This window comes from Chelon labrosus (assembly GCF_963514085.1).
Source record: "Chelon labrosus genome assembly, chromosome: 13".
In the NCBI taxonomy this organism is placed as follows: Eukaryota; Metazoa; Chordata; class Actinopteri; order Mugiliformes; family Mugilidae; genus Chelon; species Chelon labrosus.
This window is the reverse complement of record NC_140346.1, coordinates 21,885,801-21,899,685: the sequence shown is the minus strand read 5'-3', so window position 1 is coordinate 21,899,685 and position 13,885 is coordinate 21,885,801. Positions and strand designations below refer to the sequence as shown.

Here is a 13,885-nt window from a genome sequence, read left to right as displayed (position 1 = left end):
CCGACTTTCCTTTAATCACAGGCCTAGGCTACTGCAGAAATTCAAGTTCCACTATTGAGGATGAGGAGGAGGCATGATGCTGCAAAATGTGAAAATCCCTGAACAAGAGTGCCACCATTGGTCACCATCACAGTGTCACAGTGCAGTGTCTGGATCAGCACAAATCTCAGGTTTATCACGTTAAGTACGTTTTAGAGAGATTTATTGGAGCAGAGTGGACTGAAAGTTTGTCTGGAGGTGTGTGCAGTAGGTTGAACAGTGTCTCTGATGGTCTGAAACAGAATAGTGGAGATGGAAGATGAAGAAAAATGACACAATACCAAAGAAATTAAAAATACCAAAGTTTGCCTGGAGAAACAGAGGCAAGAAAATAAAGCAAGAAAATTGTAACTGTCTGACTGAGTCAAAGGAATTGAATTTTTATACCAAAGAACAAAACTATTGCCGCTAAATGCTAACCAGGCTGGCTAGCAATAAATGCCATCCCTAGCCTTAGCTCAACTACAGTTAGCTTAAACTAATTTGACAACTGTTATTTTGACAAAAAATATTATTAAATTTGTGTAACACGTAAAAACTATAGGTTTGAAACAACATTGCAAATCATGATGTAGAAAAAGGAACGCCAAAAATGCTAACTAGCCCTGCTAGCTAGGGCATGTAGCATTTGCTAAAATTCCTGCAAAAGAAAAATGCGATGCTCCAAAATCTTAGCATCTGAGTTTGATACCACGTAACAATAATTAAATCATAAATCTAATTCCAGTAATACTGCTAAATGCTAACTGGCATTGCTAGCTAGCAGAGTAACCCATAGCTAAGTAGCCTTAGCTAGAGAAGCTTTTGCTGTCTCCAGCTAAGGCTAGTAATTTGGCAACTTAGTTTATTTAAATAATCTGGTTGCTCTGAAATCATAGCAATATGGATTATGTGTTTTAAAAAAGATTTAACACAGCTAAGTTTAAACTGAGAAAAACACAAAAAGCAGATAAAGTAGCCTCGCTAAATGCTATCTAGCTTTCCTTGCTAGTAGATTAGCACTAATTGCTGTCCCTTTATCAGTTTTAATGGTGAGATTTGTACGATTTAAATGGCACATAATTCAACAAATTAATTCATTAAACTGCTAATTTGGTTAAATGTACACAAGAGGTTAAAAAACAAGAATAGATTGGCATTATATGACATTATATTATCTAAGGTCAGAATAACATGTATACAATCGGAGGTTTTACAATTTCTGATTATTAAGAGATGATTCAAACCCTTTCTACTTTGTTTCTGTATTTACTGCTTTCAGTATGGAAGCTGCAGATATACATGAGATACCCTGGGGTGGACTGTGGCTTGAATCACAGTACATCACAGCCACAAAGGATTAGATTATGAAATACAACAAAACACTCAACTCTGTTATATTTTCCTTCTTCAGCCCATCCCTGTAATACAAGTATTTTTGAATTAAATAAAAAAACAAAAAAACTCTTTAGCTCCTGCAAGCTAAAACGGTTCATTTGTATTCCTGCAGCCAGCCCATCTTTCTGCTCGCTGCAGTTATGTGAAGACCAAAGAGGAGTGTTTCTGAGCAAAGATTTCTGTGGAAACTGTTGCCATGCAACAGCACAATACTGCGTTCATACAGAGTAGTAACTTCACTGTATGACTGCTCTTTTTTCTCAGCTCCCACTGCTCGATTATTGAGGCAACATCCTCTTCATTCTATTCTATTCTATTCTATTCTATCATAGGGAGTTTATATTAAGGCTCTAACTATGGTGTCATTGTTTGAGCACTGGTCAGGGGAAACTTTGCTTCAGCGTCTACCCCCACACCCAGATTCCCTTCAGTTTCCGCATTCAGAGCCAGCTCCAGTTCAGCCTCAGATACTCAGCTAAACACTAGTCCTCGGCTCTCCCTGTTAACCCCCGCTGCTGTCACCGCGCCACGTTTCACCTCTCAGCCGGCTCCACGTCACCGCCCCCCTCTCTCCGCCTGTTATTCACCATGACTGACCCCACTGGCCCCGCTGTTTGCTGAACTGTACATCCCCTTCGGGCTGAAAAGTGGAGCAAGGTTTTCCCTTTTTTTTTTTTTTTTTCTTTCCCTCCCCTACATGTTCTTCCTTACACTGTGGGGAATCCCCTGTGCCCACATAAATAATGAGTCACCAGCGCAGACATCAGACAGACCCACAAACACTGCAAGGTATGATTTGAAGCTGTTGGCACCTAATGAGCTAATTGTAAAACAAAGCATGATCAGCTAGAGGTAAAGGAATACACAGACACCTTACAGCTGATGCGTATACACTAATAATCAGAATAATAGACCAACGAGGCCTCAAATAATCACTTCAAGACTGGCCTGATCGGAAAAATGCTTAATCAGACTGGAAGCAAAAGTTGCTAAAAACTGTGTTAACACTTCCGATTAAACAGATGAGCTGACAACATCCAAAGGTGCCATGTTACTTTTCAATCAATGACAGTTAATTATCACATTTAGCCTCTCCATGTTGGGAGCTGAGACTTCCAAAATAGATGCTACAACAAAAAAAAAGAAAAAAAAGTGCAGATTCACACCACAGCTTGCATGACAGGTGACGTCATTCTCACTCTTTTTTTTTTTTTCTGACAAGCAAAACTCTGACCAACAACCCAAGAGGAAAAAAAAATCACTTTATCATGCAGACTCTGCTAAATTTAGCTCAACATTAGGCGTCATGTGTTTCATTGTGTGTGGCCTCCTCCTCCTCCTCCTCCTCCTCCTCTTCGCTCCAGACGCCTGCCCGGTCAGCTCTACGTTGGAGGAGGTCACAAAAATAGGTCAGATAGGTCACTTCCTCTGACAGTGAGCTGGCTGTGGAGGATCCTATTCACAGAGGGTTCAATCTGAAACTATATCTTTAATAATAATGGAAAGAAAGACAGCAGGTATCTCACTAAAAGCTCAGTAGCCTGGCTAACTTGCAGAAAAAACATATAGCAGTCACTGCCAGCTCTAGCCTCAACTAAAACTATATTCATATTAGAACATTAGTCTGGTAACAGGAAGCAGAAAGCAAGAAAGCTCAGAGACTGACTCACAAGTAATTAAAACTTGAGGCGGTCCCAGAAGAAGAAGAAGAACACCGGATGGAAGATTAATGGATCTGTGAAACGTGGCAGCTCATAACCAATCAGGCGTTGGAAATAAAACCTTGGATTAAAGCTGAATTGAAAACTCATAAGCAACTGCCAGCAGCCAATTAGCTTATCTTAAAATAAAGACTAGAAACACGTCTGGGGCCAGTTAGCTCTGTCCAAGAGTAAGAAAAAACACCTCATTACTAGCCTGGTGAAACCTGAGACATTTCTTATCAGAATATGAGTCTGGTAATTCACCATTTGGATTTCATTATGGGGCGTGTTTCAATCAATACAAAGGAAATATGTCGTATGTAATATTGTGTTTTGGATACAGTTTGTTGTCCATGTTGCCCAGCTTTACTTTCTTTCTTTGTCTTTTCCTGCTCCTGTGATTACACTCACCTGTCTGTGAGCTCCTCCCCTCATTAGTCTCACCTGTGCCTCATCAGCCTCAGTGTATATATAACCTTGTCTTTTCCTGTCCTCCCTGGTTCAGGCTGAACCAGTTGTTTTCCCTGTTTCTATTGTTTTTGCTTTGAATTACCTTGTTTCTCTTTCCACTTTATTTCTCTTGTTAGACTTTTTTTTGTTTTGAGGGTTAACCTTCTTACACCCACAAGTGCCTGTTGTTCCATATTTTTCATGGGACTGTGCTTGCGTCTTACACTTGGGTCCTACCTCCTTGCTACACACTGTGACAGGAAATAAACATACTTCTGCACGGAGTTGGACAGTGCTCCAACCAATCAGGGTTGTAAACAAATTCAACTCAACGGTGCTGAGATGACATGTGCAGCTACTTCACTGGAACTCTTCTGTTTATCACTGCAAATAGCCCACCCAAACAATTTAACTGAGCTGGTAGATCTTCCCTGGGAATGATGAACTCAGAACAGAGCAACTCAAGACTGAAATTCCTCCTTAATCCTGCAAGTCATGCACGTTCACCACCTTCTATTGCTATGTGGTCAATAACTTTGGTCTACAGTCTTATACGTCAACAATTTTAGAACAAAAAAGTGACTTTCTTGGTTCGCTATCCTAAACAAGGTCCCAAAACGGTCCACCAGACAGGCCAGGACTCCGCCTTTGTCTTGAGAACCAAAGTTTAAATAACATCTTTGACCTAACGGATGTTATTTGGATGACTGTGATTCTCCTGAAATTCGGAGGCTGTGAAAAAAACAAGCGGCGTGACGTAAACATGACAAAGGGTGGGGCAATTTAATTTTAGACTCACCTTTTATAAACTTCTGTTGATCACACAAGTCTTTGTAGTCATGAATAATCACTTCCAGTAATGAAAAACGACACAATAAGAGAGAGAGAGAGGCCTGTAACCAAATAATGAAATGAAAATGCTGCAGTGTTGTGTGCCGCAGCCCGATAGAGGGAAGCACAATGTATCCCCGAATGTTTTGAGACAAGTGCTCCTTAAAATAGTCTCTTAAAATCTTCAGCTGAATGTTGTGGCACTTTTTGATAAATAATACAAAGTCTAAATGTTAGCCTGAATAATTCATTTTTGCAGCAGTCATGCATAACAGCTTATCTTTGTGCTGGAGAGAGCCAGCAGCCTTCTCTGTCTTATCGTACCTTTTAATGCCGCAAGAAGAAATGATGATGATAACAATAAGTGGAAAGAACTTCAGTGAACACGAGATAGAATCGACTGTAATTCAATGTAATCTCACGTGTTTGCTCAGATGGAGGTAAAACTGATGAATCAGGCTCCTTTGACCAAAGATATAAACTCTCAGCATCCTTACAGGGGCAGAGAGTCTCTATAGTGGAGAGACTGTCACATTGATGTCTCTGGTCTACTCACTGTCTACTCTCGGGCTGCAGGGAAACCTATTTATAGATCTGTCTCTGTTCCCGGTCCCCTCTTTCTTTCCATCTCTCTTTTCTCCCTCCTTCCTTACCTCTAATGGGCTGGTATTTCTGGAGCTGTGCAGCTATTATCTTCGTTGCATCTTTGAGGTGCAGATCACGTCGAGTCTGATCAAAAACATGTTCTCACTGTGTCTGGTGTGAAGAACTTCCTTTAAAAAAATTGGGGAGCTTTAAGGACTCGTCTGAATGACATTTTAGCCTAGCTTAGCATAAGGGCTGGAGAAACAGCTAAATATGAACCAAAACTAGCCAATGGGCTCGGGCAATCTTGGTTGTTTAATCGTCTTAAATCACAGTTTATTGTTTTAAATAAGGAGTAGTCATGAGCATACATGTGAGAGGAAAATTGATCTTGAGTAACTCCGTTGGGAATCGATTATCTTTGGAGGGCTTTAGGCAGCTCGGATGGCTAGATACTTCCCCGTATTTCCAGTCTATATGCTAACTGGCTGATTAAATTCAGCATTTATCCCAGGTTTAACTTCTAGCATCTGATTGGTCATGAGCTGCCGTGTTTCACGCAGCCACCCATCTTTATCCACCCTGTGTTCTTTCAGGGACCGTCTCAAGTTTTAATTACTCATGAGTCAGTCTCTAATATGTTTGTTTGCTTCCTGCTGTTGGTCCAGCTGCCACTTTCGCCTCGGAGCTCTGAAACTGGACATGACAGCCTGGTGGTTTGGTCGATGATGAATTGGTCGACAACGATTGTGAGACGTCTGTGCTGCAGAAGGTCAAACGCTTTTTAGTGCAGGAATGTGTAGACAATGAGAAGTGCTGCAATCGGTGTGAGGTTAGCAAAGATAATCCATAGATGAAGCATGGACTCTGACCTTTTGCCAAAGGAAAGTGACATGATAACATATGAAGTCAAGCCTGTAAAATAATTAAGAATAAAGAAAAAGGCCGCACAGCAAACACTCGAGAGGTTTATGTTCCATTTTTGGAGACTATAAATATCTGTACAACACTTATTTGTCCAGATAAGCAGAAGCAGTCAACTGAATCACATTGCCACCCATATAGCCGCACTAGCTAGCATGGCTAAAAACAGGTACAACACCTCTTACCCGAAGTCACGCTTCAGCCACGACTCGCTAAAGATAAGGTCTAATATTATAGATAATGGATGGATACGTCTATAATACTGAACTTGATCTAAAATGAGAACGGATGTGTACCTAACCACCTCTCTACAAACTTAAAAAAGCTCATAAACCTCAAAGGACCAAAATAACCATCTTCAATACGCTTCGGCAGTTTATTTTTAATCTGTCATCAAAGATATATAAGTTTTTTTTTTTTATCCTCACCAAGAGCTTTTCAACAAGACGCTGTCTAAAGTGGACGATGCTAAAGAAGGATTCAGTCCAGTGATGTGTAGGGCATTTGCCTCTCAGTGACACGATTATGGCTCAATGATTGTGCATTGTCATCCTGGCCTCGCTTCGGGCAAATAATCCTTCATGTGATGAAAGTGATTGGACAGATCCGTTACTATAAAGCGGAAGCAAAGCATGTCTGAACAATTTTTCTGTTTCCTGTATATGTGACCTTTTATAATGTGATATGATGTGTGATGTAGTAGAAAATACGTGCTCTGTATGTTTAAACGTTGTGAATTACCGTGTGTGAAAACACATCAGTTTAGTTTGAGGGAAAATTGTCATAAAAAGTGGTAAATTGAATTTTCAGCTGCCGTTGATTTGATTACGTGTCCATCAGCGGACTCCATTGTGTTCTGGCATATACGTCGGAGCATTTACCAACAACCATGACGCCTGTGCCTGAAAATGTAGCAGTGCATTAAAACACCAGCTTGAAGATAGGTTGGTGCTGAATCCTAATGTCTCCTGTGAGCTTTTTTTTTTTTTTTTCTTTTAACAGGATGCAATAGGTGTCTGAGCAGTGCAGCAAGGAGCGTGGCTGATGCTGGGATACTTATTATAGCCCTAGCAACAGGGACGGGATTGGTGGCTGTGCAGACTGAGCCTGTCAGCTATTGGCTGGCGAGGAGGACCTTTCAAAGCACAGAATTTCATCTCATGAAAGGTTCAGTGCAGCAAGCTGCAGCAAGAGGCTGCAGTCTGAGGGCGGGCGATCCAGCAGCTTCAGCCACTTCAGCTCATCAATCAGCGCGCCAGGGCTCGACTCCCGGTTTGAAACGCACAGATATGCACAGTTACTCAGATAAACCCGACCTTTGCGAGCAGGCAGCTGAATTTAAATGCACTAAAGAAATGCTGATTCTCCGTCCACTGTCCACCGTGAGATGCAGGATTTTATTTTATTGCATCGCTCCTCTGCTCCGATCATAAAACCTGAATTATTCTTTGATCTATGGCCTAATTTAGTTAATTATTAGCAACGCGGCCTTATAAAAGAAAGAAAAAAAAACGCCTTGTTTACTGCAGGAGCTGTGTGAGCTGACATTGTCTCTGCACTGCAGTTAATCTCACACTCTCAACACATGCAACCTGTGTCGGCACATACGGTATGCCACACAGATATGGATGCAAACACACACACACACACACACACACACACACACACACACACACACACCAGTTATATATGACCCACAAAGGGTTACATAAGGTGGCACTGATTCCATGTAGTGTGACTGTGTAGGTTTTTAACAAAATGAAAAAGTAATGTTTTTTTGTGGATGACTGTAAATGGCTATAACACAGACAAGAAATGAAAATATAGAATAATAGCGATAAACAAATAACTTTAATGGGCAACAGATGGCAACCAAAAAAATCCTCAGAGCATACAGTTTCTATCCCATAGTCAGCTATCAACCCCACCCCTCATTCTCATTCATTTCAAGCAGGTCAGCTCGTCTTATTTATTTATTTTTTTTCTTAAATCAAATTCTGATCTCTGTAATTTTTTTTTTTTTTTCGTGTCACAGAAACAAGAAGATCCACATCCAAAATAATGAAAACTTGAAAATAAAAAAAACACAAAGCACAGAGAAATGTACTCCTGGCAATGAGTGAAAGTCACCTGACGTGAAAAAACAACATTCAACCAAAAAGAAAAACTTCCCTCTACACACAGAACGTAAAAAAATAAAATAAAAAAAACAATATTCATGAGCTGCGTGAGGGTTTCATGCTATTTAATCTGATGACAACTTTATACTACGTTAAAAATAAATCAAAGCAGCTGTGACATACAGTGTGAGCGCATGGAGGCTGACTCATGGTGGTGGTGACATAATTGGCATACAAGGTTGTGTGACTGACCTTAAGGCTTTTGGTTTATTTTCTCTTAAGCCAACACATCTGAAATAAAAAATTAAGCCCTCCCCTCAAAAAAAAAAAGCCATCTATTACGAAAAATACCCCGCCATCTGTATGAATATATTAATAATCTATAGAACTAGCAGCATTATGACGATTATTCCATTCAGCAGTTTCCTGTGGTTTTAAGCAGCTTCCTATATGTGACTAAAGTTTGTTCTGAAGGTGTTATTTGCTTATCAATAACCTTCTGAAACGCCTCCCCTGTGACGCTATTGGTGTGCATCGGTGTTGATTATTCATATCTATGTGCTGTACACACAGCAGACACACGTAACAGTGAGGAAAAACATTACAATCCTGCACACATGCTCGCAGGAACTTAAAATACTGGCAGATAAATCCTTGTTTTCTGTTAAAGGTCGACTTGCAAACGAGGCATATTAAATAAAACAGGCACAAAAAGAAAGCACGCACTCTACTCGGGGCACAAAAACAAGGCGTTCCCTCTGTGAAATGGCTCTCCTTAGAAACAAATTTCCTTATGGGTGACGATAACAACAATACACTGGACCACCACGGAAATGGTGCATGTGTAATTTAGTCATATTCTCTTTTATTATCATAGCTATTATTTCGGTTCTTGTGCAACTGCTACATAATGACTCACATTCAAGATATTTTGTCACTCAGGAACAGCTAGAAGGTATAAAAACAAACCAAAAAAAATAAAATAAACTAAAAATGTATACTGTCAGAAATAAAATATGGTCCATGTTCGTGAATTCATAACAGAAACATTGAGCCTGGAAACTTCACCATTATTAAAACTGGATAGCATGACAGAAAAAGGTACTTAAATACTGTTCAAAGAACAAAATAGATCATAATAATCATACTTCAATGTGACAAACACCAGCTGGTAAGATTAAGTGATCACTGGTGGTGTTTTTTTTTATTATTATTATTTTTTATCTTCCATTTTTTTTTTTTCTTTAATTAACAAATTAAATACACATATTGCATGTCACTATAGCAACGCCCATTACAGGTCAATTTTTACGATCACCATTTTGGTATAGCAAATCAAAAAAGAAAACGTAACAAAATGAAATAAATTAGAAATCAACATCAGACAAAGCCTGTTTTTTCTCAATCATATGAATACTTAACACCCACAGTATAAGTTAATAAAGTCAAGCTACTGTATATAAATACATCACCAGCATGCACAATATTGAATATTATTGTTGTCATCATCTTACACTGAAGAAACAGTATAGTAGGCAAGTGCATTTAATAAAACAAACACAGAAGTAAACCACAAACTCTGAAGCTGCTTTTTATTTTTTTGTCCTTTTTTTTTTGTTGTTGTTTTTGTCGTTTTATATATCGTTAAGTCTCTGCCTTTAATAATCTTCACCTCCAAAAGAATCAATGGTTCCAGTGACATAACAGAGTAAACTGCGAGATGCCAAAATACACTTTAAACAGAAGACGGGGGAATTAAATTTGTGTATCGAGTCCTCATTATTCACTCCTGCGTAAACGTATTCGCTAATTTATTTTATTTTTTGAGGAGGGGGGGTATTTTTACTGGTTTGAAACTTGTTCGTTTAACATCAATTGGCTTTCGAGGCCCTTTCTCGTATTTAGACTACTGGAACCAATGCAAACTAGTTTTGTGAGGCATTCCCATTCAAGCATTTTCTCTCTCAAGTGACTCAAATGCATCTCTTATCACGCAAAAACCTAACTAAGCAGCTTATCTTGACAGAACAAGACCAGTTCCTATGCCAGTGTGAGGCTGCCATTTCAATCCAACAACAACCACTTCAGGCTGACTGACTGACATATCAGTGGTTTTGGCAAATGTCAAAGAGAAAATCAAGAAGACGGAGGCCCCTTTCGACTGTATATATATTTCTATATATATTTAAACTAAGATTTAACCTCCACTCTCACCTCTCTTTTGATTCTTTTAACACATGGAAAAATAAAGAACTGCTGCTGCGGTAGTATCATCGGCAAAAGCGGCTGCCAAAGTCCACCGGCCCTTCATATTTTTTTTTAAACGAAGTGTGGCTTCTCTTTAATTGTTGCCCTCCCCTCCCTCGTCATCCTGCTGGTCACTTGTCCACAGTGTCAAGTTGTCTCGGAGCAGCTGCATGATGAGAGTGGAGTCTTTGTAGGAGTCCTCGTTGAGGGTGTCGAGCTCGGCGATGGCGTCGTCGAAGGCGGTCTTGGCCAGATGACAGGCCTGCTCTGGGGCGTTCTGGATCTCGTAGTAAAACACAGAGTAGTTGAGGGCTAAGCCCAGGCGGATGGGGTGGGTGGGCTGCATGTGCTCCTTGCTGATCTCGTGAGCCTCGTTGTAGGCCTTCTCCGATGACTCCACCACCGTAGCCCTCTTCTCCCCTGTGGCCACCTCGGCCAGGTACCGGTAGTAGTCGCCCTTCATCTTCAGGTAGAACACTTTGCTCTCGTGCTGCGTCTCGCTGCAGTTCTTGATCAGGAAGTTGTCCAGGAGGTTGAGCACGTCCTGGCACACAGCCTCCAGCTCCTTCTCAATCTTCTCCCGGTAGGCCCGCACCATCTCAATCTTCTTTTCATTGCCGTCGGCCGAGGTCTTCTGCTCAATGCTGGAGATCACCCTCCAGGAGGATCGGCGGGCGCCCACCACGTTCTTGTAGGCAACAGACAGGAGGTTCCTCTCCTCGTTGGACAGGGCCTCGTTCAGCTCTGTTACCTGGAAGAACAGGAGACGATGGACCATTTAATCACCAACAACAGACTACAGTCACATTTTATACAAGCTAAAGCTCGACCCATGTATATTGTCTAATTAATTCTTGGTAAAATGCCCTAGGTTTAGGGCTTCTCAAAGTTGTTTTTCTATTACACTATAGTGATCAATCTATCTTAAAGTGATCATAAACTGCAGCATCCTTTGATTTCATTTCCCCTCTCCTCATTTCCTGTCATTTCTCCAGAGACTAGAATCGTTATGTAATCAAAGAGACGAGGCATAATTGTTAGCTGCAATCCTAATAATCACAAAACGCTGTCCAGCATGAAATAATCTGGACCGACAGAGCGGTCCGCAGCACAGAAGACGAGCAATATTTCACTTGTCGTGTGCAATCCCCAGTTTCCATGGCAATCCATTCATTTAGTGCACCAGTAGGTCCAGCTGCCACGTGGACCGATAATGCTAGTTAGTGAGAAATGATATTCAGGATAGTTGGCAGTGGTGGGGGGGTTGGGGAACGGCAAGGAGAGCTGGAGATGGGTTAAGATGTTCCCACGAGAACACGGGGGCGGTGGGGGCAGCTGCACTGTAAGTGAAAACCATCACTGCACAGGCGTTTCACGTGTCCCAGTGACCTTCTCTCCGGCAGAAACTGACCTTTTTACCTATCTAAAACGCCACGGCGTGACATCACTCTGAGTTAGGAGGTTAAATTTAGACTCTGATGGAGCGGGGCATTAGTTGGGTAGTCGTCAAAGAGACTGTTGGTCTGTGAAGAGGTTACATTTGACTGGGGAAAACGTTTATTTAAAAGAGAGTTGGGCTGGGTCCAAAACGCTCCTCCTTGATGAGCTCACATTTTGACAATGTCTGCTCAGGCATCGGAGCAGAAAGATGGCGCCGGCTCGCCGACGTCATAGCGAGAGGATGGAGATGAGAGATCATCCTATAGAGACGGAGTGTCCTTTAGTGTGCCTGTCCAAAACTGCCGCACAAACCCAAAGATCAACTGAAATGGCATTTAATCTAGAGGAAATAAATAGTTCACCACTTTAACTATAATGTTTGCAAAGCTTTGCAGTTATATTAACACCTATGTACTCAACAAACTACCAGTATCTTGATTTGAAGCTATTGATCTGTCATTTTAAAGCCACTACTAACAGCTTGACAAACAATCTTTCATTTGGTTTCGGATCGCTGAGCAGAAGATCCTTAGACAGATTTCCACATACATTTTTCATGAGGAACCCAAAAGTGACGCCTGTCATTTCTGGCTGCAACGGCAAGGGATTCCCTTTTGATTAAAGGAGCACACACCCCTGCAAGAGGGCCCGGTTTAGACCGCACTGACACGGCAGATTGTTTAAAGGGAAAGGAATCCCTCCCTCTGCGTGCACATCATCCCATCATCCCACCTCCTTGCAACCAGAAACCCTTGATGACAAACGAGCCACGGAGGGCCAGGGCTCGCTCCTTCTCTCCTGAGGAACAGAAGACAAAATGTTCCTCGTTTAAAGCGTTGATTTTTTTTTTTTTTCCTTCGATATGGCTCCCAAGATGCTGCTGGTTCCTGTATGAGTATACTGTGACACAGCAGTTTCTTTTCTTTTTTTAACCCTCTGATGATCCACTTCCCATAATTTCTTAAGGGGCCAGAGAGACACTCAAAAAAAAAAAAAAAAGAAGGAAGTGCAGACAAAGGCTCTGTCCTCAGCGCCGACCAATAAGAGCTGAGAAAGCTATTGTGAGGCAGGCCAGCCATGTCATCCTCCTCACATCAAATATTACACCACTTAATCAGCCTCATTAGCACAAAAATGACTCTAAATCGCAGCCACGCACGCACAGAGTGAGACGTGGAGATACTAAAGTGAAGAACAACACCGGTAATCAAATCTGAGCACATTGACTCACTGCAATATGACAAAGAATATTCTAGAGAGAGTCTACTGCCTCCTACGTTACTTTAGAGGAAAGAGCAGCTCATGTTGGAGCATTTTTTCTGCATCAATCATGCCCAAATAGGCCTCTTGTGCCAATATTAAAACGACTAATTGTGTTAATATATGTGACAAAGACGGGGAGGAAGAAGAGGAGGAGGAAGTAGGGGAAGGGGCAGAAGATGATGGGCTTTTTCCAGCAACCTCACATGGCTCCTAGCAGCAGAGGCTCTTATAAATTCAGCATAATAGAAAAAGAGGAGGAGGTGGGGCGTTAAAGGGTAGAATATATATATATAAATAAATATATATATGTATATATGCAACAAATATATAATAATGCAGAAAAGTAGAGTTATTATATGATAGTCTTATTGGCCCCAGTGATGAAGCATAAGGCCTGCTTGGATTTCATTGTAATAGCTATCCCCTCATTGAACGGCACGGCCAGCAGAAAGGCACCGCCCAAGGAGCAGAAGATCAGGACTCAGGAAAAAAAATAAATAAATAAAAGAAAAAGAAAACCCTGCTCTGAGCTGTCGATGAACTGGTGGCCAGATAATAAAGCCACTAAATGTCATTTTTATTTTATTCATATTGTTGTAGCGATATCTGGGCGGAGAAAGCGCAGATTTGCAGGCAAACCCCAGATTGCTGGACGCGCCTTTACGCAAATGGAGCAACAACATTATCCACAACACATCATCATTACTGTCTTAACATTTTTCTTATTTTTGAGTGGACTTACCGATTTCATAGCAGCTGCCATATCATCATATCTCTCAGCCTGCTCAGCCAGCCTGGCTTTCTGCACCAGCTGCTCGCGATCAACCATGTTTTAAATGATATTTGGCCGCTTGGTCGAGCTGCTCCACTCGGGTTTTGGGGGATGAAATGATTGATATTTGAAAT

The 13,885-nt window shown here is 41.2% G+C and overlaps 1 protein-coding gene across 1 annotated transcript; it reads right to left on the bottom strand.

Moving 5' to 3' along the window:
- Positions 1–7,869: 7,869 nt before the first annotated feature.
- On the bottom strand, positions 7,870–13,808 carry ywhag2 (3-monooxygenase/tryptophan 5-monooxygenase activation protein, gamma polypeptide 2; the record flags this gene model as incomplete). Its single annotated transcript, XM_084559342.1, has 2 exons — positions 7,870–11,027; positions 13,722–13,808. The coding sequence occupies 2 exons, from the start codon at positions 13,806–13,808 to the stop codon at positions 10,371–10,373; spliced, it is 744 nt and encodes a 247-aa protein (XP_084415468.1). The 3' UTR covers positions 7,870–10,370.
- Between the last annotated feature and the right edge of the window lie 77 nt (positions 13,809–13,885).